This window comes from Paroedura picta, chromosome 11 (assembly GCF_049243985.1).
Source record: "Paroedura picta isolate Pp20150507F chromosome 11, Ppicta_v3.0, whole genome shotgun sequence".
Taxonomy (NCBI): Eukaryota; Metazoa; Chordata; class Lepidosauria; order Squamata; family Gekkonidae; genus Paroedura; species Paroedura picta.
The window spans coordinates 48,040,024-48,066,585 of NC_135379.1; the positions used below are offsets into that span (position 1 = coordinate 48,040,024).

General features: G+C 40.7%; 2 protein-coding genes across 9 annotated transcripts in view; one reads left to right on the forward strand and one right to left on the reverse strand.

Moving 5' to 3' along the window:
• Positions 1-130: 130 nt before the first annotated feature.
• On the forward strand, positions 131-26,288 carry UBP1 (upstream binding protein 1). 4 transcript variants are annotated; one of them, XM_077302554.1, is made up of 17 exons: positions 131-881; positions 3,344-3,443; positions 5,846-5,997; positions 7,507-7,583; positions 8,943-9,048; positions 9,225-9,331; positions 10,759-10,911; positions 11,018-11,128; positions 11,562-11,669; positions 14,808-14,911; positions 16,079-16,133; positions 16,263-16,356; positions 19,302-19,392; positions 20,072-20,184; positions 21,816-21,958; positions 22,552-22,603; positions 24,836-26,288. In XM_077302554.1, exons 2-17 carry the CDS (start codon positions 3,385-3,387, stop codon positions 24,871-24,873), a joined length of 1,563 nt encoding a protein of 520 aa, XP_077158669.1. In that variant the 5' UTR covers positions 131-881; positions 3,344-3,384; the 3' UTR covers positions 24,874-26,288. The 4 variants fall into 4 exon arrangements, 3 of the variants coding, with proteins under 3 accessions (XP_077158669.1, XP_077158668.1, XP_077158670.1); XM_077302553.1 differs by lacking the exon at positions 3,344-3,443 and having other exon boundaries at positions 132-881; XR_013225246.1 differs by lacking the exons at positions 3,344-3,443; positions 22,552-22,603; positions 24,836-26,288 and adding an exon at positions 19,571-19,704 and having other exon boundaries at positions 21,816-21,909.
• The window catches only part of FBXL2 (F-box and leucine rich repeat protein 2), a 68,656-nt gene continuing 52,849 nt past the window's right edge, over positions 10,756-26,562 (reverse strand). The window contains exons 16-17 of one of the 5 annotated variants that reach the window (XR_013225250.1): positions 17,948-18,102; positions 10,756-15,622 (exon numbers count right to left, since the gene is read on the reverse strand). The gene's annotated coding sequence lies outside the window, so the exon portion shown is untranslated. Of the gene's footprint in view, positions 18,103-21,951; positions 23,085-26,562 lie in introns of those variants that run through there. The other 4 variants (XR_013225248.1, XR_013225249.1, XR_013225247.1 and 1 more) reach the window with 4 other exon arrangements.

Consider the following 26,562-nt stretch of genomic DNA (forward strand, 5'->3'; position numbering starts at 1 on the left):
AGTCTCTGCTCCTCTGTTGGCTGAGCACCTCGGGACCTCGCGCATAATATGCGTGGGCGGAGACAGGGCAGCGGCAGGCTCTGATTGGCTAAAAGAGAAAACCCGCCTCCTCCCTCCTGGCCTCTGACTAGCCAGCCGGACTGCCTTTCCGAACGGGCGTCGAGCAACGGCCACCTCAACCGCCTCCGCCAGCCCGCAGGGATGGAGAGGAGCGGCCGGGCGAGGAGGATGTGGACGCCATGTTAGCGCAGGCTCCGCTCTTGCTGCTGCCGCCGCGCGGCAGGAAGCAGGCGGGGACGCCGGAGGAGCTCCGTGTATCCGGGAGGCCTTTGGGGCTCGCTAGGCGCGCCACGGGCGGAGGGGGCGGCCGGGACTGCCGCGGCGGGTGGCTCCCCACGCCGCGGCTGCTGCTGCTGCAGCAGAGGGCGGCGCTGATGCCATTGGTCGACGGCGCCTCGAGGCCGGGAGGCGGCTGCTGAGGCGGCGGCGGCGGCGGCGGCGAGGGGAGGAAGGCGCAGGATGCCGCTGCTGAGCGCCCCGGTCCTGGTGTTGCCTCCGGCGGCCGCCGCCTCTGCTGAGGGAAAGGGGCTCCCCCGCGGCTGAGGCACTCCCGCCGTTTCCGCCGCAGCCTCCGCGCGTTTCCGTGCCGGCGCCTCAGCCCGGCCCGGCGGCCCAACTCCGCGCCTCCCGCCGCGGGAGAGGAGCGGCTGCTCGGGCCGCCTCCCTCCCGCCCTCCCTGCTTGGCTCCCTCGAGGCCGCCGGAGAAAGATGGCGTGGGTGCTGAAGATGGACGAGGTGATCGAGTCTGGCCTGGCGCACGACTTCGACGCCAGCCTCTCCGGCATCGGGCAGGAGCTCGGGGCCGGCGCCTATAGCATGAGGTGGGTGTAACGGGAGGAGGAGGCGGAGAGCCGGGGAAGTGGCGGCCGGGCTGCTGCCCACCATGTGGTGCTCCCCGCCCGAGGGAAGAGGCCGGGCCTAGACAGGGACTTTGGGCTCGTCCCCATTAGAAGTGGCTCGCGCCAGCCCACCACCCTAGGGGTAGAGAGGTCATTCTAGGCGCATCCTCGCCAAGCGTTTGGGAAACCTGACTGGGCTGCAGAGCGTCTACTGTGACACCTTTTCTCTTTTGCGTGGGAGGAAGGAGTCTCGGGTTGCATCTGGGCACGTGTGGTCGATCTGTGGCTCTCCAGATGTCTATGGCCTACAGTTACCATGCCTATGCTGGCAGGGACTCATGGTAACTGTAGTTCCATGGACATTGGGAGAGCCACAAATTGGCCACCCCTGTACTGGACTGACAGGTGCTAGATAGCCCAAGGCAGTGGTTTTCAACCTAGGTTTTGGGACCCCTTTGGGGGTCGAAAGGCCCTTTCTCAGGGGTCACAGCAGGGCAAGCAGCTTGGCTTGCCCTGGTTCATCCCTCTGGAGCAGCAGAAGAGCGAGATTGACATAGTGGGACAAGAGGCAGAACTGAGCATAGAAACCCCGGGATAAAACCAATTTATATACAGTCATGAATAATAATAATTCAATTTCTTACCCGCCACTCCCAGTAAGTCTCGTGGTGGGTTACAAAATGTGCATAAAACCCTTGATAAAGCTTCCCCTTACAACACAACCAAAAATTTCAAAAATGAAATGTGAAAGATGTGGCGGAATCTAGGTATAACTCTTCTCAGCCCATACCCCTAATATAACTTCCTAGAGGAGGAAGAAAAGGGGTCGATAGCACCCAGCTGCTGTCCGAATAACCCAAGGGAGGGGTCCAGTAGCTCTTCCTTAGCACGCCGTCCTCAACCATAGCCCTGGTGAAAGAGCTCTGTCTTGCAGGCCCTGCAGAATGCCAGAAGCTCCCACAGGACCCATGGCTCTTCTGGGAGTTCATTCCACCAGGTGGGGTCCAGGACCAAAAAGGCCCTGGCCCTAGTTGAGGCCAGACGCACTACCCAAGGGCAGGCCTGCATAGAGTGAGTTACAGAAATCTATTCTGGACGTGACCATTGAATGGGTCACTATGGCCAGATGTTCAGAGGACAGATAGGGCGCTAGTAGCTGAGCCTGGGGAAGATGGAAAAATGAGTGGCCAGCTACCCTCTTGACCTGAGCCTCCAGAGTTAATGAGGTGTCAAAGGTCGCCCCCGAATTCCTGGCCTAGGGCGAGATGGCCAGTTGTGTTCCTGCCAAGGTGGGTAATTGTGCTTCCTGATCCGCCCCCTACCACCCAACATAGGACCTCCATACTATTGGTCACTTTCAGTTTAATTTCTGTGAAAGAACACTTGCATCATTTTATGGTTGGGGGTTCACCGAAATATGAGGAACTGTATTAAAGGGCTACAGCATTAGGAAGGCTGAGAACCACTGGCCTAAGGATATCTCAGTCACTGCTGGCTGGAGCTGTTGTGTTGCCCTAAAAGGTGAGCCCAGAAGCCTAACATTTTAAATAGATATATCTTTTACAGATGACCAGTTCCGAGTGCTCTTTCTTGCCTGCCTCTTTTCACTTAGATACAAATAAAGGTAGTGTGATTTTTCTGTTCATTGATGCTTGTGGTATAATTGCAGCAGTGTGTTTTCTGTGCTTGTTTATATTGCATCTACAGAAGCTGTAGTTAATAAACAAGAATACTGAACATGTGGAAATGTGATGGTGGTTATACAGAAATTATTTCAGTGTCAAATTGATAAGGGGATGGATATTTAATGTGTATGTTGGAGGGAGGGAGAGAGTCCCTGCAGTATCAGTGTAATGTTGAGAAGAGGCTGAAGTGACATGTTTGCTAATTAACTTCTAATGTATTTTGCTCTGGTTTATCTGCACTATGAACTCTTGTTAGTATATGCTGTAGTAGTTCAGTGTAGCTTTAATTATTTATTTTTACATACATTTGTTACTAACCAGTTTTTTTGTTATCTGCTTATCTAGCTACTGGGGAATCCACCTATTTTGTGGCCAATCAGAAGTTCTGGTCATCACTGACTTTTGTCTCCCAGTTTGGAGGGGAGATTGGATTTTTCTACTGACAGGGGCACTAAGAAGTAGCCTGCAATCCTGCTCTTTCCAAGTAATTGATAATCATTTTGTTATGAGCAGATACTTTAGAGCAGTAGTTCTCAACCTTCCTAATGCTGCGATCCTTTAATACACTTCCTCATGTTGTGGTGATCCACAACCATAAAATTATGCAAGTGTTCTTTCACAGAAATTAAACCCAAACTGACCAATGGCATGAAGATCCATTGTTAATGACTGGATATAAATTGGTTTTTCCTCGGGTTTCTAAGTTCAGTTCTGCCTGTTGTCTAACCATGCCTATCTTGCTCTTTTCCGCTGCTCCAGACAGACGAACACTCGATCTACCCCACAATGCTGTTTTGTGGATGAAATGGAAGAGGAGCGATGTTGGCCACATTGGGACTTCCTTGGAGAGAAGGGCGGGGTACGAACTGAGTAATGAAAACCAATGATTTGGAAGAACAAAATTTGAGTCCAGGGGCCACCTTTAAGACCAACAAAGATTTATTCAGCTTACATGTACAGGCACCTTCCCTCAGACAAAATTGATTTGGAGATAGTTTGGGTCCCCCGTGGAGAGAAGGGTGGGGGAGAAGCCAAGGAAACACGGGCGGGACCGACAGCATGTTTTGGTGCTAACCACTTCACTGCTTAGTAACGTATATAGAATAAGTATTTAGATGGATGATTTTAAGCAACCTAAAGCAAATAACTTGAAAGCTGATGCATCACCCTCCTGAATGAATGCCTAACAATCAGCAGAGGGCAGGCATTACTGATATATCCTGCTACATGTTTAAAGCCTGGTAGCTAGTTACGACTGAAAATCAGTTGAATATGTTTGGTAACCCAATCAGTTATCAAAGTATGGATGCCTAAAAACAATTGGGATTTTTCTTGCAGAAAGTAGACAGGTTTGTATAATATGGCAAAACATATTTTGAAGAGATAAATCTTTGCACGGTGAACACAAAGGTAGCTTGCTTTTTATGTAGTCAAAGTACTGCTAATTAGCCTTTTAAAAATCCTGTCAAGTATATTTTCTCTGACTATTCTTTTTTACATTTCCCCCCATGGCTTGGTGATATGATTATTGGTTCATTTGGGGTTGATGAAGTTCCATCTGTGAACTTCAGCACCCTTTGACAATAGTGTATAGAACAGTGGCTCTCAACCTTCCTAATGCTGCAACCCTTTAATACACTTCCTCACATTGTGATGATCCCCAACCATAAAATTAAACCAAAACTGACCATTGGCATGAAGTTCCATTGTTCATGATTGGATATAAATTGGTTTTTTTCTCAGTTCAATTCTGCCTCTTGTCCTGCCATGCTGATCTTTCTCTTTTCCACTGCTCCAGACAGATGAATGCTTGATCTACCCGCAAGGCTGTTGTGTGGATGGCCCTTCTGGCCAAGCTGCTTGCTATGCCGTGACCCCTGTGAAAGGGTTGTTCAACCTTCAAAGGGGTCCTGAGAATCACTGGTATAGAAGAAAGGAGTCTTTTCTAATTGAACAGATTTTCTGATGTATGGGTTGACTCTGGAAACTGACAAGTTTGGAGTAGTATAAATATTATGCATAAAGGCTTTTGACTAAATTTGTCCTAATGTGGTACTTCAAGGTAACCTGTCAGAACATTTGGATAACTAGAGTTGACACATAGCAGTAAAGTGACCTTTTAGTTAACTGGGTGCTGTTTCAGTAAAGATTTTGTCAGGAGTAGCCAGTAGTTTGGATTTCACTTGATTTGTGGATCAGTAGTTTCACTTGATGTGTGGATCAGTCACTTAACAGTTCCTGGCATACTCCTTGATAGGTGGAGTATACTGAAGGTTTCTCTGCAGTAGATAGATGGCGTGGTTACTATTTGTCCATATGGGGTGAGGTTGTTTCATATAAACTATTGAGTTCTGAGTGTTTCCAACAATTTTACTTGTGCTAAAAATGCTGCTTCAGCAAGATTTCAATATCAGGTTGTTAATTCATAATGTTTTGGGGGAGGTTCTGCTGGTTACAGTTTACTTCTGTCTCATGTTTTTTAGATTACATGTTTATTTGAAGATCAAAGTGAGGTATCTTGTGATTTGTATATAATTTGTAAATTCCATTTAAAACTTTATTTATATACTTGTTTTCCACCATTTAGCTGAAAATTTGAAATGCTATATGTTAAGGAGCAGTGGCTAACTGCATAAATTGTAGCCAGCAGGCCACAAACTAAAGTTTTGAAAGCCTATGTGGATCTCTAGAATTTGAGGTGGATAGCTTCTGGCCCTATATCTGCGTGCCTGTAGTTTAAAGGAATCTTTTTGATATCTTCAGTGATCACTTTTTAAATAGTTTCTCTCTTTAATTTTACGTAATGTTCTGACAGTGTAAGGAACATTTTTTTCACTATGAAGTTAATTAAAGGCCTGACTTTGTGGCATTTTATCCACTGTAAAGTGAGAATCTAAGAGTTGTAATACTGACACTTGTCATTACATATGGATAGTGACTATTTACAATTAATTTAAGTAGTCGTCTACATTTTTCCTCCCTTTTATAAAAGTTTGAAAGAATAGAGCTATTTTCTGAGATGAAAGAGGTATGCTTCAGGAATACACCACAAATTGCAGGCTATTTCATCTTGCATTTCATGTTATCTTTTTCACTTTAACACTGATATTATCATAATCACTTTTATGTTGTCTTTCATCCTCCAAGCGGCAATATTAGCCATAGGCTAAAACTGATGAATGACCAGCTTGGTCATAAGCATTTTTGTTCCTTCCATGAATAAAACTATGGATCCGAGACACATTTTTTTCCTTATTTCAGTGATGTTCTGGCTCTGCCCATTTTCAAACAAGAAGATTCTAGCCTTCCTCCTGATAATGATGCAAAACATCCACCTTTTCAATATGTTATGTGTGCTGCAACGTCTCCTGCTGTCAAACTGCACGATGAAACCCTTACTTACTTAAATCAAGGTGAGCATCGTTTTAGCAAACAAAATTTTATTGCAGCATTACATTTGAATGTTTGAAAACATAGCAATAACATGAATGTGAAATTGTCTATATTAAAGTTTGTTATACCTAGAGATGTAAACATTCTGGAATGAATTCATAGGGGGATTTTTTTTTTACTAAGGAAATAGGTTAATTTCCTATCAAACCTAAACTTCTGTTACAGATACAAAATGTAACATTTATAATTTGGTTAGCATGTAAAATGTTTCTCTTTGGTCTCTGTCTCATGCTAGCATTTTCCTGCCCAAACCAGCTTGTCACCAAGATGGGGAGTGCCTGTTCCTCAGCCCTCTCTTTGCTGTTGTAACTGATAATCTGTGGTAGATTTTTCTGTAAGTTGTCTCTGTTCAGGACTTCTCCCCCACCCCCCAGAATCCATCTATGACACATTTCAAGAAGTATGGGGATTTTGAGACGAATATAGTTCAGTTAAATGAGCAAATTCCTTTTTTGGCTTCAAGAAGGCCATGATTCTGCAGCCTGTGAAATCTGCCTCCAGTCATGAGAGAGGTGTGTGATAGAGGGCTATGCTTTGGAGTACGCACCAGGGGAGACTGAAACTCAGCCCATAAAGTGCCTGGCTCTACCAGGAAAAAGAGCTTGCACTCCATCAGTGGTTACGGTGCCCCCTACTTTGTCTTTCGATCTGAGCGATAAGTAGGCTCCTAAAGTGGCAATGGTTCCAAAAGCAGCCCACCAAAATCAAAGACTTCATTATCTCTTTAGCTTTTATCCATCTCATCTCATCTCAGGTAGGGTCCAAATACAAACCTTATCCTTCTTTGACAGTGATTGGTTCACCATGGTGTTGAAATGACCAGGTGTTTGAAATTCCATCACCGCCAATGGCCTCAGCCTCTCACCAGTTGAAGCCTCAAGCGTCTTCATCAACACAAGGACCATGCCTACATTGGCCTTTTCCTGGGGCACAACTCAAGGCCCCTGGCTCCCATTTGCTCCAGTGTACTTGTCAGTATGGTCCCTGAAATCAACATTAACCATCTTACTGTAGCAGCAAGTTTTGGTTATGGCGCAGATGGCTTTTGTTTTGGCCAACATCCCAGACCCTTTGTGTCGGTGTCTGACTGAACACCATGCCTTCAATTTAGAGGAAGATTCCATCCAAGCCTTTGATCTTGAATCCAGTGCTCTGTCCCTGCCTTAGACAGAAGAGGCTGTGGGAACCCAGTCCTTCTATATTCATAGGAAACATATACAGTAAGGTTGCGCTCCAGTGTCATTGCTACTTTTTGATGTAACAGGAAAAGTTATGTTGTATCCTTCTGTTCTGGTAAAGGAGATATGTTCCATTGGAATGACATGTGCCACTCTTAGGATACCACCTTGTATTTTCATATAATGAAAATTTCATTACATACAATACTTTTAGGTAATGCACCTAAGTAGCGTTTGGTGAGATTATTGGGTGTTACATAACATGCTTGTTCATTTGTTTTCCTCTGAAAGGTCAGTCCTATGAAATACGGCTGTTAGATAATCGGAAAATGGGAGATATGCCAGAGATCAGTGGAAAACTGGTGAAGGTATGTTTTTGGCTCAGCTATGATTCTTCTCCTTCTGTCATCAAGATCCAACACAGTTATCTGTTAAGTTTCTAAGGTTCTGTAGAGCTCTGAACTTGCCTAGCATCCTGTGAATGACTAGCAAAATACTACACAGTTTAAATCCATACTGAATTGAAGTCAGCATGGCTTTATATCGAATGCTGTGCATGCATTCTGCACCTTTCCATTTTCTGCAATTTTTCTCCTCAGAATTATGGAGGACATACTCTACATACCAGTGAGAAAGCCCATTTATGTGTTGTGGTGCCAAGTTTTTTCTTTTTTGTTTTTTGTTTTTGGTGCTATCTGGTTAGTTCCTTTATTGGTTAATTTTGTGTAGATGTTTATCACTTTTGGAAAAATATATCCTAAAGTGACTCTTAAACGGACCTTCTAAGCCTGAGTAGTTAATGAGGACATTTTAACTTTTGATGCCCAGATCTTCAATTTATAGATACCCCCCGAGACTTTTAAATCAGTTTGGACTGTAGTCAGCAAAATAATTTAGTGCAACTCTCTTAGTTGCACTGAGCTCATTTTAGGTGAGAGATACTAATATGTTTCGAGCCCAGTTATTTAAATATCTTCTTGGCATCAGAAAATAAAGGGGGGGAGCCATTATGGTTTTAAGAAATCCTTAATGAGAAATGATTATTAAAGTTGTGGTAAAAGAAGTGTTCAATATGCCTACTACTTTTGCTGCTGATTAGTAACTTTTGAGACAAGTAGTCTCCTTGATGACCTCACTTAAATGTAAAGCAGAAGCACAGGGTATCTTGTTCATTAATTTATGGAAGCTAGAACTGATAGATGACATTCGCTTTATTGCAAACTCCAGAGCTATTTGGCTGGAGTGGTACTTCCTCCATCTTAATGTGGTTGATTTTCACATAGACCATCTGAACCCAAACTACAGTTTTAAGATAATAACCAATTATGCTGTATCTAGACTTGGCCAGTCACATAGATAGTATTTAGCCCATTTCCTCAGTGGTGATGCACTCTTGTTATCCATTTTCCTATTTTCTGTTAAACATGCAGTTTTAATAAGTCATGCATACCTGTCTGAGTTGTTTTCTCAGCCAAGTGAACCCTGGTGGGTTTGATAAGCTCTTGGTGTTTAGTGAACTTTGGGACTGTAACTGCATTCCCAAATTCTGCACTGTTCCTGACAGGAGAAAAAAAATGTAAGAATTTGCAGTGAGTCTGGGAAGAGAGGATTGCAATCTGAGGAAGAGCTCATATTCCTGCATCTGTATGGCGGCTTGGCTCACTTGGACTTGGAGTTGGCAAATGTATTTTAGCTAAATGTCATGTGTAATTATTTTTCCCCACTAGAGTATCATAAGAGTTGTGTTCCATGACAGAAGGCTGCAGTATACAGAACATCAGCAGCTAGAGGGTTGGAAGTGGAATCGTCCTGGAGATAGACTACTTGATTTAGGTATGCGCAAATTTAAGGAACTATTCACATCAAGAGCATTGTTGTTACTAACATATTGTTACCCTAGTATGCTAGTCACTAAGTCCACAGCAAGTCTATAACTTAATTTAGGAAGATCCTTTTATAACAATATCCACTTCACAATAAATTGATTTTGCTAATACTTTTATTTTTAGATGTTCCTATGTCAGTTGGAGTAATTGATATACGGACAAATCCAAGCCAGCTCAATGCAGTTGAATTTCTGTGGGATCCTGGAAAACGAACATCAGCCTTTATTCAGGTTTAAAACTTTAACTTTTATTTTAGGATGGTACAAGCTTGAAATTCTGTCCTGTGTCTTACAAAACTAGTCTCCCACAGGAGCTAAAAGACAGCAAAAGAGCAGAAAGGAGAGAAAGGCCCACCCTTTCAGTAAGCACACTTCCAAGAACACATTCACACACAAGCAAGTGCCTCGAGTTCGTTCAGGTCTTACGTCCTGGGTTACTGGAGAGTGTAGTGCGTCCACTTTACTCGCAAGTAAGCCTTGGGCAAATGCTCACATGATCTACCAAATCTGTTACCCGAATCACACTTACACATGCCCTGAGACACATATATTAAGCCTTGGGGAATTAGCTGAGCAGCGGGGGGGGGGGGGGGGAGGAGGATAACTTAGCATTTAAGGATCGATTTTGCCTGTGTTTACGAGGTTGATTACACCCTTAAGAACTCAAGGCAGACACGTTGGTAAATTGTATACATAATAAGAATAGTCTTTATTATGAAAGAAAATAATAAAAGTATAAATATATCTAACACACTAACAAGCAGTCACATAGAGCAGAATAGGATGGGGAAAGAGGGTCCATTATAATTACCTTTCCTGTAGAGTAGATAGGCAAGAGAAAGCAGGCTGCACGGGGACCATGCAGGGTATTTCAGATTAGTCCCATATCCAAAATACGGGGGCTTGCTAAAACCACTATTTATATAGAGTTTGGGAGAGCTGGCCTACGTGATGCAAGCCAGATGGGAGGCTAGTTGGAAATTTTCACTGAACCAGGTGTTGGACAACTGCTGGCTCAAGCCGAGATGGCTGTTGATGGCCCTAGACAAAAGGAACCATCCTAGAGATGGTTTTATCTATTGACTGGATTATGGGCTTAGCCCCTGGCAGAGTGGCCAAGTAAGAAGAGTCAAAGAAATTGGCCAAGAACCCCTGGCCAGGCCACTATCAGCAAAACTATGGGGGTGGGGGGAATCAGAGTCCAGAGGCACCTGAAATTCTAACCTGTAGCAAAGGGAGGTATATCCTGGTTTCCAAGATGGATTCTGCCCTAGCAGTCTTGTCAGGGTGTCAGTCTGTTCCTGTGTCTGGCTTGTTCCCAAGCCTAGACAGTTGCGGTGTACTATTGGTTATGGAGTACAGTGTGCCAATGTGTGAGGCAGGGGTGCTGCCATACTTAACATATCTGATTCTTTTTACAGTTAATCTAAGCTGGTGGTATCAGTGTATTTAGTAGTGAATTCCAGAGATTTATACAGTATTTGCTGGTAGTTAGGATTTCTAGTTCAGTGCTAGTCTCTGAATCCAAGAACTGATGGGAAGAGACTTCAGAATTTATCTCTCCCTCAGTTGAATAGATTACAAATATATCTTCTCCAAGAACTGAATAATCATGAGAAACAATCAGCATATATGTTGTGTCCATCTTCCTCCCCCAGGTACATTGTATCAGCACTGAATTCACACCTCGTAAACATGGTGGTGAAAAAGGTGTTCCTTTTAGGATTCAGGTTGACACATTTAAACAAGCTGAAAATGGAGAATATACTGATCATCTGCATTCAGCTAGCTGTCAAATTAAAGTTTTTAAGGTAAGTGATACAATCAGATTTTCTGTATAAGAGATAAACTTGGAATATTACATTTAGTTTTATAACATATTTTCAACATGCTTTCTGCCTGTAACTTAATTTTTAGCCAAAAGGGGCAGACAGGAAGCAGAAAACCGACAGAGAAAAGATGGAGAAACGAACTGCCCCTGAAAAAGAAAAATATCAGCCTTCATATGACACTACAATTCTCACAGAGGTAATAAGAAAATTGATTGGTAGAGAATAAAGTACACAGGTTAATTTTAATAAAAGCAGTCAGTTGATCAGGGTGGGCCCTCAGCTAACTTATTTAACAGGTTTCTTCCATAAATGAAATACATGTAAGATTTAGATCAAATGGAATTAAATATTAAAGCATTTCAGAATACCAGTTTTTTAAAACTGTTCTTAGATTTCCTTCTTCCATGCCCCATTTGGGCCACAGCATTTTAGAAATTGTTGGATTTATGGGTAGAGAAACTGTTGAATTTACGGGCAGAGCCTCACTGGGTTTTTGCATTTCTTTTTATTTAAACACCAGTGAGTATTCCATAGCTTTCTGGAGATCACAGAAGTTTTTAAAAGGCTTTGAAATTTTTCCTCACTGTATAATGAAAAGAAATTGATCCACATCTTTGATGTTTGTCCAGATGAGGCTTGAGCCTATAATTGAAGATGCAGTTGAACATGAGCAGAAAAAGTCCAGCAAGCGGACTTTGCCAGCAGACTACGGTGATTCTCTGGCAAAGCGAGGCAGTGTAAGGGACTTCTGCTTACTTTTCATTGTGCAAGTTATCTTGTGCAGTGTTAGATATAGGACCAATTTCCTTTACTGAAGTTAAACAAACAAAAGCTTTTATATGCTATGGCTTAATTCATGTTTGCATACCCACAAATTACTTCAAGTATATATCTTAGAAATACTTCCTAAATCTAACACATAAGAAAAATGTCAGCGGTCCTGTGACTTATTAAAAGCAAGAGATTCAGTTTACTCATGAAAAGGCTGTATTGAATACCTATGTTCTTGAAAGCCATTTTCTTATGTGCAGTTAATTCTCTGAGTAGTAATGTCATTGAGTTAAAGTTGTGTTTTTCTGTGTTTCCACACAGTAGTTCTCCAGTCCTTGTGTATGTCATAAAACATCTGCAGTAGTGATAAGTTTTTTCTGATTACTACCTCTGTTTCTGATCAGAATATTGCTTGAGAGCACTTTCTGGGAACCAGTAATTAGATGGTGTTTCCTTGGGTGGAAATCAAGACCAGAAAATGAACATAAAGAGAAACGCATTAATCTCTTGAGAGAGGCTCATACAGGAAGTAATGTGCAACTTGCAAAACTTGCTCTAAGCAGCTATAATCAAATATATATGGACACATATCCCCTAACACTTCAGAAAGCCTGGACTGCTGAAACATACCTTAAAGCAGGGATAGTCAAACTGTGGCCCTCCAGATGTCCATGGACTACAATTCCCATGAGCCCCTGTAGTCCATGGACATCTGGAGGACTGCAGTTTGACTACCCCTGCCTTAAAGTATTTAAGTATCTACCAGCTTAAAAAGACAGAAAGTAGGAACTACATACTAGTGCAGTATGTGGAACACAAAGTAGAAAAGAGAAGATTTATCTATGCAAAAAGAACCCCTCCCCCCCAAATATTTGGTGACCAATTATGATAGGAAAATTTGTTTATATTTCCCCTTTAAAAATATTCTCTTCTAGAATATGCTTTGATTCAGGCTAGTTTTTTCAGTGTGAGCATCAGTTAATCACCAATATCCGGGGGGGGGGGATCTGAAAACAAATATTTCAGAGCCAGAAGGCAGCGTTATGGAAGTGTTATGGAAGACCTCAGCACCTGCATCTGGAGGCAGACTATATACTTTTACAGGCTCATGGTGCATCTGTAGTATGGAGTGGATATGCCTGGGATGCGTATTTGCTTTATGGGATATAGTGTGCAGTGGAGCTTCTTGCAAGTAAGAACAGCTCCACTCACTCATCCTGCCAGTGGTGTAGTTGCTATCCTTTTAATTTATTAAGTCCCGAGAGGAGTAGGTGGTGTGTAATCACAGCACTCTAATGAATTTCCCTGATCTGTCATGGCTTTCACTATAAGAGAGTGCTGAGAATGGCATCAAGCTTCGTGTGTGTGTGAGAGAGAGAGAGAGAGAGAGGTCAGTAATCAGTCTTACCCTGTTTCCTCTTGTTTAGTGGACTGCTTTTGTATATTTGAGGGAGTGTCCTGAGTACCAAGGGTTAGTAACAAACAAAATGGCCACCGCATAACAGTCATGCTCCACTCCTGAGCTTTCAAAGGCATCTGATCCTGGTCTGCTCCATCAAGGCAGTTCTTACATGGTTCCCCATATATTAAAGTGAACTTTCTTAAATAGATCTGTTGTGATACTTGTCTCCAGACAATTTTTAATATACTTTTATTGTTATATTGTTATAATTGAAGCGTTGGCCACCCCTAGTCCTCAGGGAGGGTAGGATGCTACCAGGAATTCACTTGGCCTATTTATTATGAGGGGGTTATAGGCTTGAGGGGACCACTCATTAGGCTTGATGAAAACAACAAAGCAATAGATTTATTTCAGTGGCACGTGTGGCTTGTTTGCCTTTTTGTTTTGTTTTCCTCCAGGTTCTCAGTAACAAAGTTACTGGAGAGCTGGGGAATCCAAGCACTGACCAGGCCTATACCTGCTTAACTGAAGCAACATTATTCATTTGCTTCCAGAACATACCCTAGGAATTAGGGATAGGGAATAGAAAGGATCAGAGGTTTTCGTCTTGAGATGTGTCTGGTCATGATTGCTTGTAAAGGTATGCTGGAGGTGTCCTTGAAAATATTTATTAAGATATTTATTTCCCTGTCCCTGATCAGATCAGATTATTTGTAACACAAGATGGCAATATGCCATTTCAGATAATTCACAATTTAATTTCCCTAGTAGTATGCAGTAGATACTTTATCATATATCCAGTTTTTTCTTTGTGTCAGGGATTTTTAATAGAATACGTGGGAATTGTGAAACAGCGCATCCTGAATTCAGATTCCAAATCATCTAGATCATTTTGAAAGTTTCTGTATTGTACACTTTTATAGCCCATACTAAGTTAACCTGGTTCTCAAAGCAAACAGTAGAAAGTACAATACACTGATAAAACTTGAAATCACAGAATCAGCAAGCTGATTGTCCAGAACTTGTAACAAGCTATGAGTTCCATGCCCATAGCAGCTGTACGTGTTTCCCTCAAACTTTGCAGCAGTAAGGGGAATAAAAATAGTTTCCCTTGGCTTCTGGCAGTGTGCATGTACTGAGTAGCTCTGAGTCCAGTCTTAAATCATTAACCTGTGATGTTGCTATCAGTCTAAATCTGCTTTATAAATGTGAGCATTTTGAATAACTTTCTGTGAACATGACTTCCCTTGAAAACTCAGAATTATTTAAAAGTACTGAGATCTTTGGCTCATTTTCAAATAGTCTCTGGGCTACAAAACAAGCTAACTTTCATGAACAGCAGTTTTGCAATTTAGAGTAATAGAAGTACAAAGTACAGGGATGATCCTTAATACAGATCAGTTTTTAGGGCAAATAGCTTAATTGCTTGGTATAAGGGGGATAACAAGAATCCCTGTTGGTTAGTGAAGTTGGAGTCTTCAGAAAGGTTGTGTTCTGAATAATCAATTTTTAGTCATTTCTAAGTTCATTTTCATCATGGGGAAAAAAGAAAATCCCAGTGTTCATTAAAATAGCATGCATTATTTTATATGCATCCATAGAAAATTATAAGTGAAGGCTGATAAGGATTTTTTTAAGTTGTTTTATTGGAGCATGCTACCAAACAGTATAGGTAAAACTTCTGTGTACTGTTTCTCTCTAGTGTTCACCATGGCCTGACACACCTACTGCATTTGTGAACAGTAGCCCTACCCCAACTCCAACTTTTTCCTCTACTCCACGTACTACTTACAATGTCCCGGACAGGTATGTTTATCAACTTTGGTACAGTAAAAATCAGTGTCTCATTCCCTAGTGGGAAATTCAGAGGAAATGCTTAACATTATGTAAACCGCACAGTAAAATCTTCCCCTTTAGCTTTGGCTTCCACTTTCAGAATTCCATTAACTATGGATATTGGTTCTGGAATAAAGAGAAGTTTGCTTGTTTTGTTGTTCTGAGTCTTGTTCCCCAAACTAACCCAGACCAGCTTACTAAGCCTATCCAGAGCACCAGATTCTCTTTCCGCATTTGATGCACAAGTTAATTCCTCTAGGCCTCTATTGCCCAGACTTAACTACCTTACAGCAGCACAGCAGTCCATGCTCCAGTTCTTCAAAGCACCTAAGAAGAGTTAGTTAATCACATTCTACTATTCTGCCTCTTTTCAAGTTTATTATCTCTTCACTCTAACACTTGAAATTAGTTTATTTAAAATAAAGTTGTATTGAAAATAATTGAAGGGAAAATTTAACCAGAAATGTTGGGTGAGTGTATGCCAGAAATCAGGGTACCTTTAGCAGAAATGTGCAAGCTCCATTTGTTTTGTCAGTCCACTCATTACAAACTTTGGAACTTCCAGACTAGAGAAACATGAGGAATCCTGAGCATTTATTCACCATTGCTTCTGAACTGTTGCTTCATCTTTCTTGTAAACTTGGTACAAGAGATTCTGATGTTGCACTTAATGGTGCCACCCTGCAAATAGGTAAAATCAGCAACTGCCTGTACACATGTAGATTCCCTCTTTTAGCCCCCACTTTACGAAGTGGTCTTCCTAATGAGGTCAGGAAAGCTCCCATCCTCCTGACTTTCTGAAAAACTGCACTAATACAATTATTTTATACAAATAATTAGGGCTGTACTGTAATGATGCTTTGGCAAAGATATAGTAACCGCAAATATGTATAGTACATATTGTCTGTTAGTTGTGCATATAATTTTTGCATTGTTTTACATGTGTTAGTGCTTAAGATTTGTTTTAGCATCTTTTTCAAATTTTTGCAAACCAAACCTTTGTTTACTGGCTGGCTGTCTTGTTGACTGTTTATGACGTACACTGAGTAATCTACCTTGTGTCTCAATGAGAAAGACTAATGAATAACAAAATAAAACATAATGAAATAATTTTTGATCTTGGTTTCTATTGTTTAGTAATTCATCATCTCCAAATCACCAAGGAGATGGAATTCCACAAGTGTCTGGAGAGGTAAGTGACGGTTTCTCACAGAAATACATAATTGATGGTTCATTTATGATGTTCTGAAAAATCATAAAATTGTACATTGTCTTTAAAAAGGCAGTGATTGTGTTGTTTTCTCCCTCCAACACTCCCCAGCAACTTCATCCTTCAGCCACAATCCAGGAAACCCAACAATGGTTGCTAAAGCATAGGTTTTCTACTTACACAAGGCTGTTTTCAAATTTCTCAGGTATGTGGGGACAAGTTCTTTTTGTGTTTTATTGTTACATAATGTTACTACTGAATCAGTAAGTTTACAGATTCCTGATTTACGAATTATGTTCAAAATATATAGTTCTGTCAGGCAACTTGGAGCTTTAATCTCGTCTGGAATTGAAGATGTCTTCTTTGAACAGCTCCCATTATTTTAAATAATTTAAGAGCATCTCTTCTTGAGTGTACCCATAAGAAAGCCTGTGAATCAGACAAAGGGCGTGCATAGTACAGTATCCTGTATCCCACAGTCACTGAGAAGCAGCAAGAAGTCAAGGAAGACATTCCTGTTCTCCATCTTTTTAAAGCTCATTGTGGTAGCCATCATCATATTTGTCACAACATGTTCTATAAATTCTGCACTATGTGAAATTTTGTGCCATGCTAGCAGTGAATTGATGTATTTATTGCCTTTCTCACTGGACTCAAGGTGGGTTACATATAAAATTATATCCTAAAAAACAACACATATCTAAAATATATTGAGATGGCAAGATCTCTCCTACCCCCTGCAGTCAACTAACAAGGGTGTGCTAGGTGTTATAGTGGGACTTGAGAGAGGCCCATTGATCATGCTAACCCAGCCTCAACCAAAGACCTGGCGGAAGAGCTCTGTATTACAGACCCTGTGGAACTTTGCCAGCTCCATCAGGGCCCTCCTGGAAGCTCATTCTACCAGATTGGTGCCAGGACCAAAAAGGCCCTGGCCTGGGTTGAGGCCAGGCATATAACCTGGTGGCCAGGGATTTGGAACTAAGATTAAAAGTAGATGATTTTTAAAAGTAGGTGATTTTAAAAATCGACCAAAACCTCGGCTCCTCCGATTATGCACAGGGCCTGGCCAGCCTGTCCCTCGCCTGTGCCCTCGGGAGTCCCAGGACTCCGGAAGAACCCATGTTCCGTTAACACGGGTCTTCCAAGGGCCTGAGCCGGGCTGGGCCCTGGCTTGCAGCACCGGTGTGCATAATTGGGGATTTTCCCCAATGCCCTGCTGCCACCAGGGCGGGTGTTCTGGCCCTTGCATAATCAGTCCATGTGCCTCTTTCTACTCTTCTATCACATCTTTGCTCTTTTGGTATCTAGTTACTCAGTCTGGAGAAGCTCTCTCTGAACTCCAAATAGTTTTTAATAAATTCTGCAGTTATATATATTTAGGATTAGGGATGGGCACAAACCTAAAAATTCTGTTTTGGGGCAACCACCAAGCTGAGCTAGATATCAGAGGTGCCATAAATTTTAGCAACTGTTAGAAGTGTAGATGTAGGAGCCTCAGTCCATATTGCCTGTCCTGTTTCCGTTTGTCTCCAGAATGTGAAGCCTAAACCTTGAATGCCTGACTATTGGGAAATTTCCTGTGTTTCACATTCTCACGAGAGGGGGAGTTGGTTCAGGGGTTATGTCTCAGTTTCGACACAGTATTGATCGGGTTTACTAGCTTGCTGATACTAGAATTTTCCCAAACCATACTGGCCAGTTCAGATCCCCTTCTTCCTGGCTCAACTTGCCAGTTTGGACCCCCTTTTTCCTGGCTGTGGTAGTGTTGTACCTTGTGTTTTGAGTGAAAATACCTTGCTGCTTGAGATGTTGAAATGGGTAGTGTAACTCCTGTGATTGGACTTGTAGCTGCTATGTCCTCCCCTCTTAGTATATGCAAGTTTCCAACGCATCCTGGAAAGGCATAGTCCAATCCCCAACACAGATTCTTGCCGTTTTTTCTTCAACTCTGAATAGAGGGGAAAAGACAAAGCAACTTTAGTCTTTCCATAGGTCAGAGCTCTTCTGATATGGGAGTGCAAAAAGAAAAGCGGCAAACAGGGAGCTACAGCTTGGAGAGTAGAACGTGTTGAATGCTGAGACAGAAGAGGGCATGTCAAAAGAAAGCAAAATTAAATGCCTTGAGTGAACTCGTGGCTTGAAGAAGGCATTTAAAGGGACTGTGAGTACTTTAAATGCCTTCAGAATTCACTTGAATCGCTACCGTGTTCCCTTTAAAGTTTAAATGTCTTTTTTGGCCTTGATTGGAAACAAGGTAGAATGGGGGCACCTTCATTCAGGGCCCATAGAATTGGACTTGGTCCAGTCTTTTTCAGACTTGCATGTTGTTGTTTTTTTTTAAGGTAGAGGTACCAGCAGCTATGCAGCAAATTTGGCTTCTGTACCTCAAAAAGAAAAAAAAGAAAAAACACCACCCCCTAGATTACTCAGTATCAGTTTTCTGTTACAGCCTTTGTGGACACTATTGAGTCTTTATAGACTACAATGGAGCCAGAAAAAAAAATCAACACTTTAATTATATGAACCTGAATATCATACCAGTATTAAGATTTGAGAATATTAGGAAGTACTGATATTTTTATAATTCAGTATACCCAAACCCAAAGAATACCAGGGGGGTGGGGTGATTTTGATCAGATCAGCAGTGTAGTTTTGTATGTATATAGGTGAAGTGAATTTGTTTGACAGTTATGGCTGATCTGGCTGACTAACTGCAGATGCTTGAGAGGCAACAAATTAGAAAATCTTTTTCAGTTCATGCCCTAAAACTAGCAATTATACCAAACAGTAGTTAAACAGGTCTCTTCTTTTAGCTAAATGCCATAGGATGCTGACATGTCCTCTGGAAAGCATTATAGGCAACAATGGAATTAGTAGCTGTTATAGTACAAAATGAGCCGAGAAGGAATCTGGCATGTTGTTTAAAAGACTTGACCAGCTTGTGCCATTTAATTGTATTTATACATATGAACATATCTTGATACAGACTGTGATCAGATTGTACTATGACAAGAAGGTGGAGTCTTACAGTCCCAAGTGTTTATAGTATTCTCTAAACCCATTCCCATTCCCATTCTATTGCCAGAAGAGGAAACCATGAGAGATTTGATTTCCAGCACCAGAAACTGATCCTATATTCTTGTGTAGGGGCCGATTTATTGAAGCTGACAAGAGAAGACCTGGTACAGATCTGTGGTCCAGCTGATGGAATTCGGCTGTACAATGCACTTAAATCAAGGTAAATAGTATCCTGGTTTAACAGTATTTGTTTCATGTGTGTAAGAGAGTCTGGCATAGATTAGAGGGATTTGGGAGATAATTAATTGAGATATACAGTTGGCATATGCCTGTGTGAGCTCATGCAGGAGTTGTAAGTACTGTGCTCAAAAGAAGAATGTTTTGTTGTACACCTTCAGGGCAGGCCACAGATATGATGCAGGCACTGATGAGCTCAAAGGTAGACTGTAAGACTGGTAGCAATGCAGTTGGGCAGTACTGATTTCTTGAAGACGGATGGGTTTGTTGCCAAGAGACAAATCTTCTCATTTAGGTGAGCTATAACCAACCTAAAGTTCTTGAGGTCATGGCTACTAAATATTAACAATTGCAAATTTCTAACTATGAGTTAAACTGGCATATTACTTGATGTTAACTTGCTGTTACCAGTAGTTGTATTACAAAATTGCACCATATACCAGTGTCTTAATTGCTTTAATTTAAATTTCAAGATTAATTCACCAGCATCTGACAATCTCAGTGGATCTGAGATGAGTCATTAGACTAAACAATCTGTGTTAGTTTGCATCAGATTTTTAGTATGCAAAGTAGTAAAAATAATGTTAAAAGTAAGATAACAAATGGAAATAAATCCACTATATTCTGTACAGGGGATTTATTTTATTGCCTTTATATTCCAGGTCTGTTAGGCCACGTCTAACAATCTATGTATGCCAGGAGCAATCAAGGAGCATACAACTGGAAAGGCAGCAAGACTCAGGCAGTGCAGAGAGCAGGAATGGTGCAATATATGGTAAGCCTTAGCAATAGTTTCTAAAATATGTCACTGTAGTTTCCCACACACACACTCCCACTCTCTCTGATTTCCCCCATCATGCTGTTCCTGGATGTCTCCTTTTTCAGAAACAGCATTTCTGGGGCTATTTTGGGCTTCTGTAGGAGGGGAAATCACTGGAGATCACTGGGGATATCAACCACAGGATCCAAGTCTGTATATTGCAGTGGAACTTTAGAAGACTAAAAGACTTCTCCATGAGGAAAGATAATAAAGTATGTAAAATAAAAGCATGTACAGGAAACTAAAAATATTGGTAGAACCCTGCATAGACTATCTAGTTGTTTCCTGTAGCTAACTATGGGAATGCAGTTAACTGAATGTGATCAAACATATAAAGAAATTGAAAATATAAAGACATTGATAAATTGTAACCAGTGAAAGCTGTAAAATGGAAGTTTTCTGAGGAGCAGTACAGGGGGAAAGACGGGGAGGCTGCTTGGGCAAGGGATTAGTGAAAACCACTCCCACCCCCACCCCTTCATTTGCTGTTGGTGTGCTACTGTTGGAGGACTGACTGAGGTCTAAGTCAGTCTGCAAACAACTGCACTGGGTTCATCCCTTCGCTATTGAGTATCTCATTTACTTAGATAATTAATATAACTAGCCATCAGTCAGTGAAGGAAATCTGGAATTATGTTGATGCATTGAAGATTGGCTAGCAACAATAAGGTGAAATTTAATGAACAAATGTAACAGTTTCTGTTGCTGACAGGATCAGACACAAGAACCAAATGGAAAGTAGAAGTACTGGTTAACCACAACATGAACAGATAATATGGGGCTGTGGCAAAGGCATTCCCTTTGGGGCACTAAAAAGGAAATTGTTGGCAAACTGGCAGTGTTGCAAAGGAAGGCCGTGCTTCAGAAACACCGAGTCTAGAAGAAGACCTCATTTAAGAGTTTTCATGCTCTTTAATTAGGATGCCTAGGGAGGAAATGTTACTGGTGCTCAATTTGTGGGTATTTCACAAATAAGTCCATGGACATTTAGCTTGTAGTTAGCTACTTTTACAAATGTGTATCTTAAGAAACAGGCACGGACCTCAGTCAGTTCAGCAATAAAGAGTTACATTGGTAGCGCACATTCATTGTTTCCTCAAACCCTTCCTCCTCCAATCCATTCACAGCCTTTTCATCCATATATGCACTGCTGCTTTTAAATGAAACAAAACGGTCATGTGGAAATACATTCAGTTATCTGCCGCACTATGTTTAACTCATGTTAATAAATACTTTTGTGAATTTTTATGAGTTGCAGTTATGGGAAAGCCAGGTTGAGTAATTTGGGATTGAATTTAAGGATTCTGGAAGGAGGAAGTTGAGATGGCAAAGAACACACACCCACAGGTTTATCTTGGGACCCCCACTGTTTTTGTCACTGAATCGGGAACATGCCTGAGACCTCTTGTATTGGAAGTAATAGACTTCTAGAATGCAAGCTGAAAACATCAGCTGTCATAAATCTAAATGCAGGAGAATTTTGATTCCCAGTAGTCAGTATTGTGAATGCAGACATCTTTTACAAAGGGAAGGAAAGACATATTTAACAAATATGGCAAGAATACTTATAGATGTCTTTGTTTTAGTTTATCATGCAATCTACTTGGAAGAAATGGCTGCCTCAGAAGTCACTCGCAAGCTTGCTTTGGTCTTCAATATTCCTTTGCATCAGATTAATCAGGTTTATAGACAGGGTCCTACTGGCATTCATATCATTGTCAGCGATCAGGTAAATCTTTTTATTTTTGTCTATTGATTTATGATAATTCAGAAGAGATTTATGATAAGTTGGAGTAAAAGGAAACAACTAAGGCCTAGGTTGTGTATTATTTATTTATTTAATTCATTTTATTTCATTTATACTCCCCATTCGAGAATCCAGGTGGCTTAAAACATTCTCCTTCTATACCAAGAACAAACAAATGTAATTGGGATGCAATTTTTGAGGCCAAATAAATTATTTGTGGTATCTGAATCTGTAAGCAAAAAATTGTAAGACATTTAACACATGAAAGTACAGATTATCTTTTCAGATAGTGTCTTATCCTGCTTAAAGTTCAAGTGTAGAATGAATATAAAATGTATTGGTTTAATTTCTTAAAAGATACAATTTTATATATGTTTTTGAAATTTAGTCCGGCCTTCTGAGGAGCCCAGAAGAGGCTGTGCTGAGCAAGTGCGTTTATTGTGCAGGCATAATGAGGAAAATCTGCATCTCTGAGCAGAGGCGCAATAGACATTTGAAAGAACAGTTGTTCAAAGAATGATGAGCCGAGTTCTCAATGTGATGGTTTTATGCTGGGCATCTTTTTTCCTTCCTAGATGGTGCAGAACTTTGAAGATGAGAGTTGCTTCTTAGTTACCACAATAAAAGGTAATCTACTAAAATGGATGAAGTCTTCATTGTGGAATATGATCTAAGATGCTTGAGGTTATCACAAAGTAGCAACCTTTGAGTGACAAGGGTAGGGATTCAAAGATTGTAACTGTAATACATTTTACATTTCCTTGTCATTTTGACTTTGTGTTTAAACTTGTGGACCCCAGAGATAATATACTTGTGACGCAGAGATGTGACATCACACTATTTTTGTGAGAAGTTTCCAAAGAGATTTCCTTTGTTTTTCTTAAACTACAATGGAATGGCTCACATCTCAAAAACATTTTGATCAGAGAGCCACTGGATTTACTGTTGAGATCTGAAGTGGTATTCAATCAAGGAAGTCACAGCCCACATTTTGCAAGACGTAAGTGGTTTTGGAGGTGGTGTATTTATAGGGTCGCCAAAAAATCAGAAGTGACTTGTCAGCACTGGGAAGTCTTCTTGTGCAATAAAGACCAGAGCCATCTGAAATCTGACATGAATATATAAACCTTGGGTCAGTCACAGTCTGTTGCACAGGATTCTTATGAGGCTACAAAGGGGGAATGGAGAACCATATATCCGATGCTTGAGATTACTAGAGGAAATGCACTAAATGCTAGATTAAATCTAACCCAACTAGAAAGCAACGAGATGATAACTTGAACAGAAAACAAGCTTCCTTGTATATGCTGCCTGAGGTGGAAGAAATAAAAGTGCAACAAAATTTGAGTCCAGTAGCACCTTTAAGACCTACGAGATTAATTCAAGGTGTGAGCTTTCGAGTGCATTTAGTCTTCATCAGACTAAATGAAACAATGATCATAAGTGTACATGTATGAGGCAAAAGTAAATTAGCAGGAAATTAGTAAACTGTCATATCCAAATTAAGCCATATTATGCCATATGAGAAAAGTAGTTTCTCTCTGAACACTACCAAAGTATTTCAGAGTATGATACAATTAGGGGCAACACAGGTATGATTCAGGACTGAACATTTGAATCACTCCCTTCTGAGGCATGCCTGGTATATTCCTTTTTGTTTTTCAGGACAAAACCATTTTTGGATGTTCAGTTGCTGGATGAGCTTAGCTTGGTCATGAATTCTTTAGTTCTGCTAATTAATGAGTAACTTTATGCTCTACTTAAAATATGTTGATTGCATTCTGATAAAGACTTGTGAAGCCTATAGGCTTGACTTTCAGTACATATACCCCACTGCAGTGTGGCTTCTTATAATTCATTTTGGATTGTGAGATCCTGCACATCTCTCCTTGAAGATTATTAGTTTAGTTTAAGAAGGAGTTGGTTCTTATAAGCCACAGCTCTATCAGTGCTGTGGTGAGCCCAACTTCACCCAGTGGGCTGTGTATGGAGAAAAAGCAGGGAACCAAGTCCAGCTTGCCAAATTAGATCTTTCATTTATGAGACACTTCTTTTTGGAGAGAAACTATACGCAGTGATTCCCAAAGTGGGCACTACCGCCCCCTAGTGGGTGCTGCAGCGATCCAGGGGGGTGGTGATGGGCTAAGATTTGACTAAGCATGACCTCTTTCTGTTTAATTGCTATTAAAATTTAAAAAAAATTAATTTCCAGGGGGTGCTGAGTAATATTTTTTCTGGAAAGGAGGCGGTAAGCCAGATAAGTTTGGGAACCACTGAACTATAGTAACAAGAGCAATTCTGGAACCAGAATTGTGATAGAAAATCATATTCTTGAGATAGCATTCTATTTTCCCTTCTGTTCAGCCTGATCAGAGTTAAGGGATATTATGACCATCACCATTTGAGGACTTTCCATTGAGTGTGAACTACCACCACAGTATCGATGCTGCCAATAGGATTGCTATAGCTGAGATTGCTATTTTGTCCAATTACCACACTGTTAACAATATGTCAGTAACCTTTACCTGCTCCGTGCAGGGGGAGGGGAGATGTTTTGACTATCTGGTCAAACTGGGGTTTTCTGTAAGAGCTAATTTGAATAGTTCTTGAGCTGTGGTTGGCAATGAGAATAGTGATCAAGAACCCATATATGGTCAGAATATCATTTCCCAAGACCTGGACAATAAGGTGTTGAGTGAGACTAATGGAGGGATAATAGAAGTCTTTGTTGCTTTTTGCACTTTCCTTGAGATTGACTGAAAAATTGTCATGAAATGAAATTTTAAAATCTTACTTGTAACTGGCTAGTGTGATTTTAAATTCTGCCAGTATAACCAATATTAATTTTTCTTTTTACAGATGAAAATGGTGAAGGCTTCCATATAATTTTGAAGTGATATTGCCATACTTATGATGGACTGATATTCCAGTATAGAATGAAGTCATACTCAAGAATGACCAATTAACATCCAAGTCTCTTCAGAGATCTGACTTCACCGTATAGAATGTTTCATATTGAAAACACAAGATGACCTTTCTAATGAGCTGTTTAGTAGATGAACTTATCACTGCCATAGCCAAATGTCCTCATAAGAGGTATAAATGCCATAACAGCTTATGTACAGGCATGCAAAAAGCAAAAGTAAACAAAGGTGTTTGCCCTTTTTGAAATAAGGCAAGCTATGGCCAGTAGATGCAGTTTCTAGAAGCAGTACTGCTTTCCTATTACACTGTATCCAGTTTGAATGTAAACTTATTCTGGGCATTTACCTTTCTGTGCCAGTTTGTCTATTACTTGCTTGTACCTTATGCTGATTTTTTTTATGTTAGCAGAGCACATAGTAATTTGTGTGGAGATAAGTAGTAAAGATGATAGCAATCAGGTTTTGGGGTCTTGGAAGTAAAGCTGTTAAAACAGCATCCTCTGTGTAAAGCGTGAAGCGTGAATGTAAGAAGTGCAAATGTCAGAGTTGGACTTCATTGAAGTCCTAGTCAGATGAAAACGAAGCATGCAGCATAATGCATTACCATTAGTACCTAATTGAGAGGATTGGTATATATCCTGGAAGGTACAATATTTTGCTTTGTAATGGGTTCACTGAAAATGATCTTCCTATGCATCATGTATTTTAGTTTTTCTACGAAGCACTGTTGCAGTTCAGGTTTTTCATTTTTTTAAACTACCTTCATTAATAGTAAAAAGTTGGGACTTTCTTATGGAGAAAAAGGGAATGACATATGGTCACCAAGGGACAGTATGAAAGCACTAAACCAGATTCCAGAAATCAAACACTAAACCTACCAGCTGCTGTTCTGAAAAACATCTTCCAATGATGGCTCTTGTGTGAGAACTGTCACTCCCTCTTTTTCTCTAGCCTCTGACGGAGAATACATTGTTACAGTGCCTCTTTCATACAACCAAATACTTGACTAGTAGATACACATTTTAATGAATTGACTGCAAAAAGGTCCTTAAAGATCTGAAAATCAGCTATAGATGTATGTCTGCTCCTGAATTCTGTATTGGAGGTACTTAAACCCCTGAATCAGTCTTGAATTATATTGTGAAAACTTGAGGAGAAAAACAGCAGCATGTCAAAAATTTCCATTCCCAGTTAAGTATTCTAGGCTGTGTGCTTAGGAAAAAGTTTTAAAACTTTTTTTAAAGTAGTTATTTCATAACTTAGAATGAATGCTTGCTTTTCCCCCCTCTTGATCTAGACTGTTCTGCACTGATGGGGAGAAGGGGTGGTGTTTCTGAGCTTAGTTTAAGTATTTTGAGTTTTCTGCCTATAAATTATTTTTGATTGTATTGGGGTGTCTTGAATTGACTTGTCATCTCAGCACCATTTTCCAAATTTGTGAAGAATCTTTAAACACACTAAACTTTAAAAGCTATTAAGCATTGTATAGTAGCTTGGTTCACTCCATATTTAATTATGGCACCAGCAAATTGCTTGTTTTTAAACAGGATGTACACATTTCAATTTCAGTAAAAAAAAATTTCCAATTACTTCATAAGTTTACTTTCCCAAGTTTGCTTTTGTAAAATCAAGTAAGCGGTACTGTAAATGCAGATGATAGAG

What these genes read in the sequence shown, in the direction of transcription:
- UBP1 (XM_077302553.1), top strand. Translation starts at nt 769, where the DNA reads ATGGCGTGGGTGCTGAAGATGGACGAGGTGATCGAGTCTGGCCTGGCG. An exon ending in AGATAGACTACTTGATTTAG is followed by an intron (nt 9,049 to 9,224) that starts GTATGCGCAAAT and finishes TTTTATTTTTAG; the next exon opens with ATGTTCCTATGTCAGTTGGA. An exon ending in ACACTACAATTCTCACAGAG is followed by an intron (nt 11,129 to 11,561) that starts GTAATAAGAAAA and finishes ATGTTTGTCCAG; the next exon opens with ATGAGGCTTGAGCCTATAAT.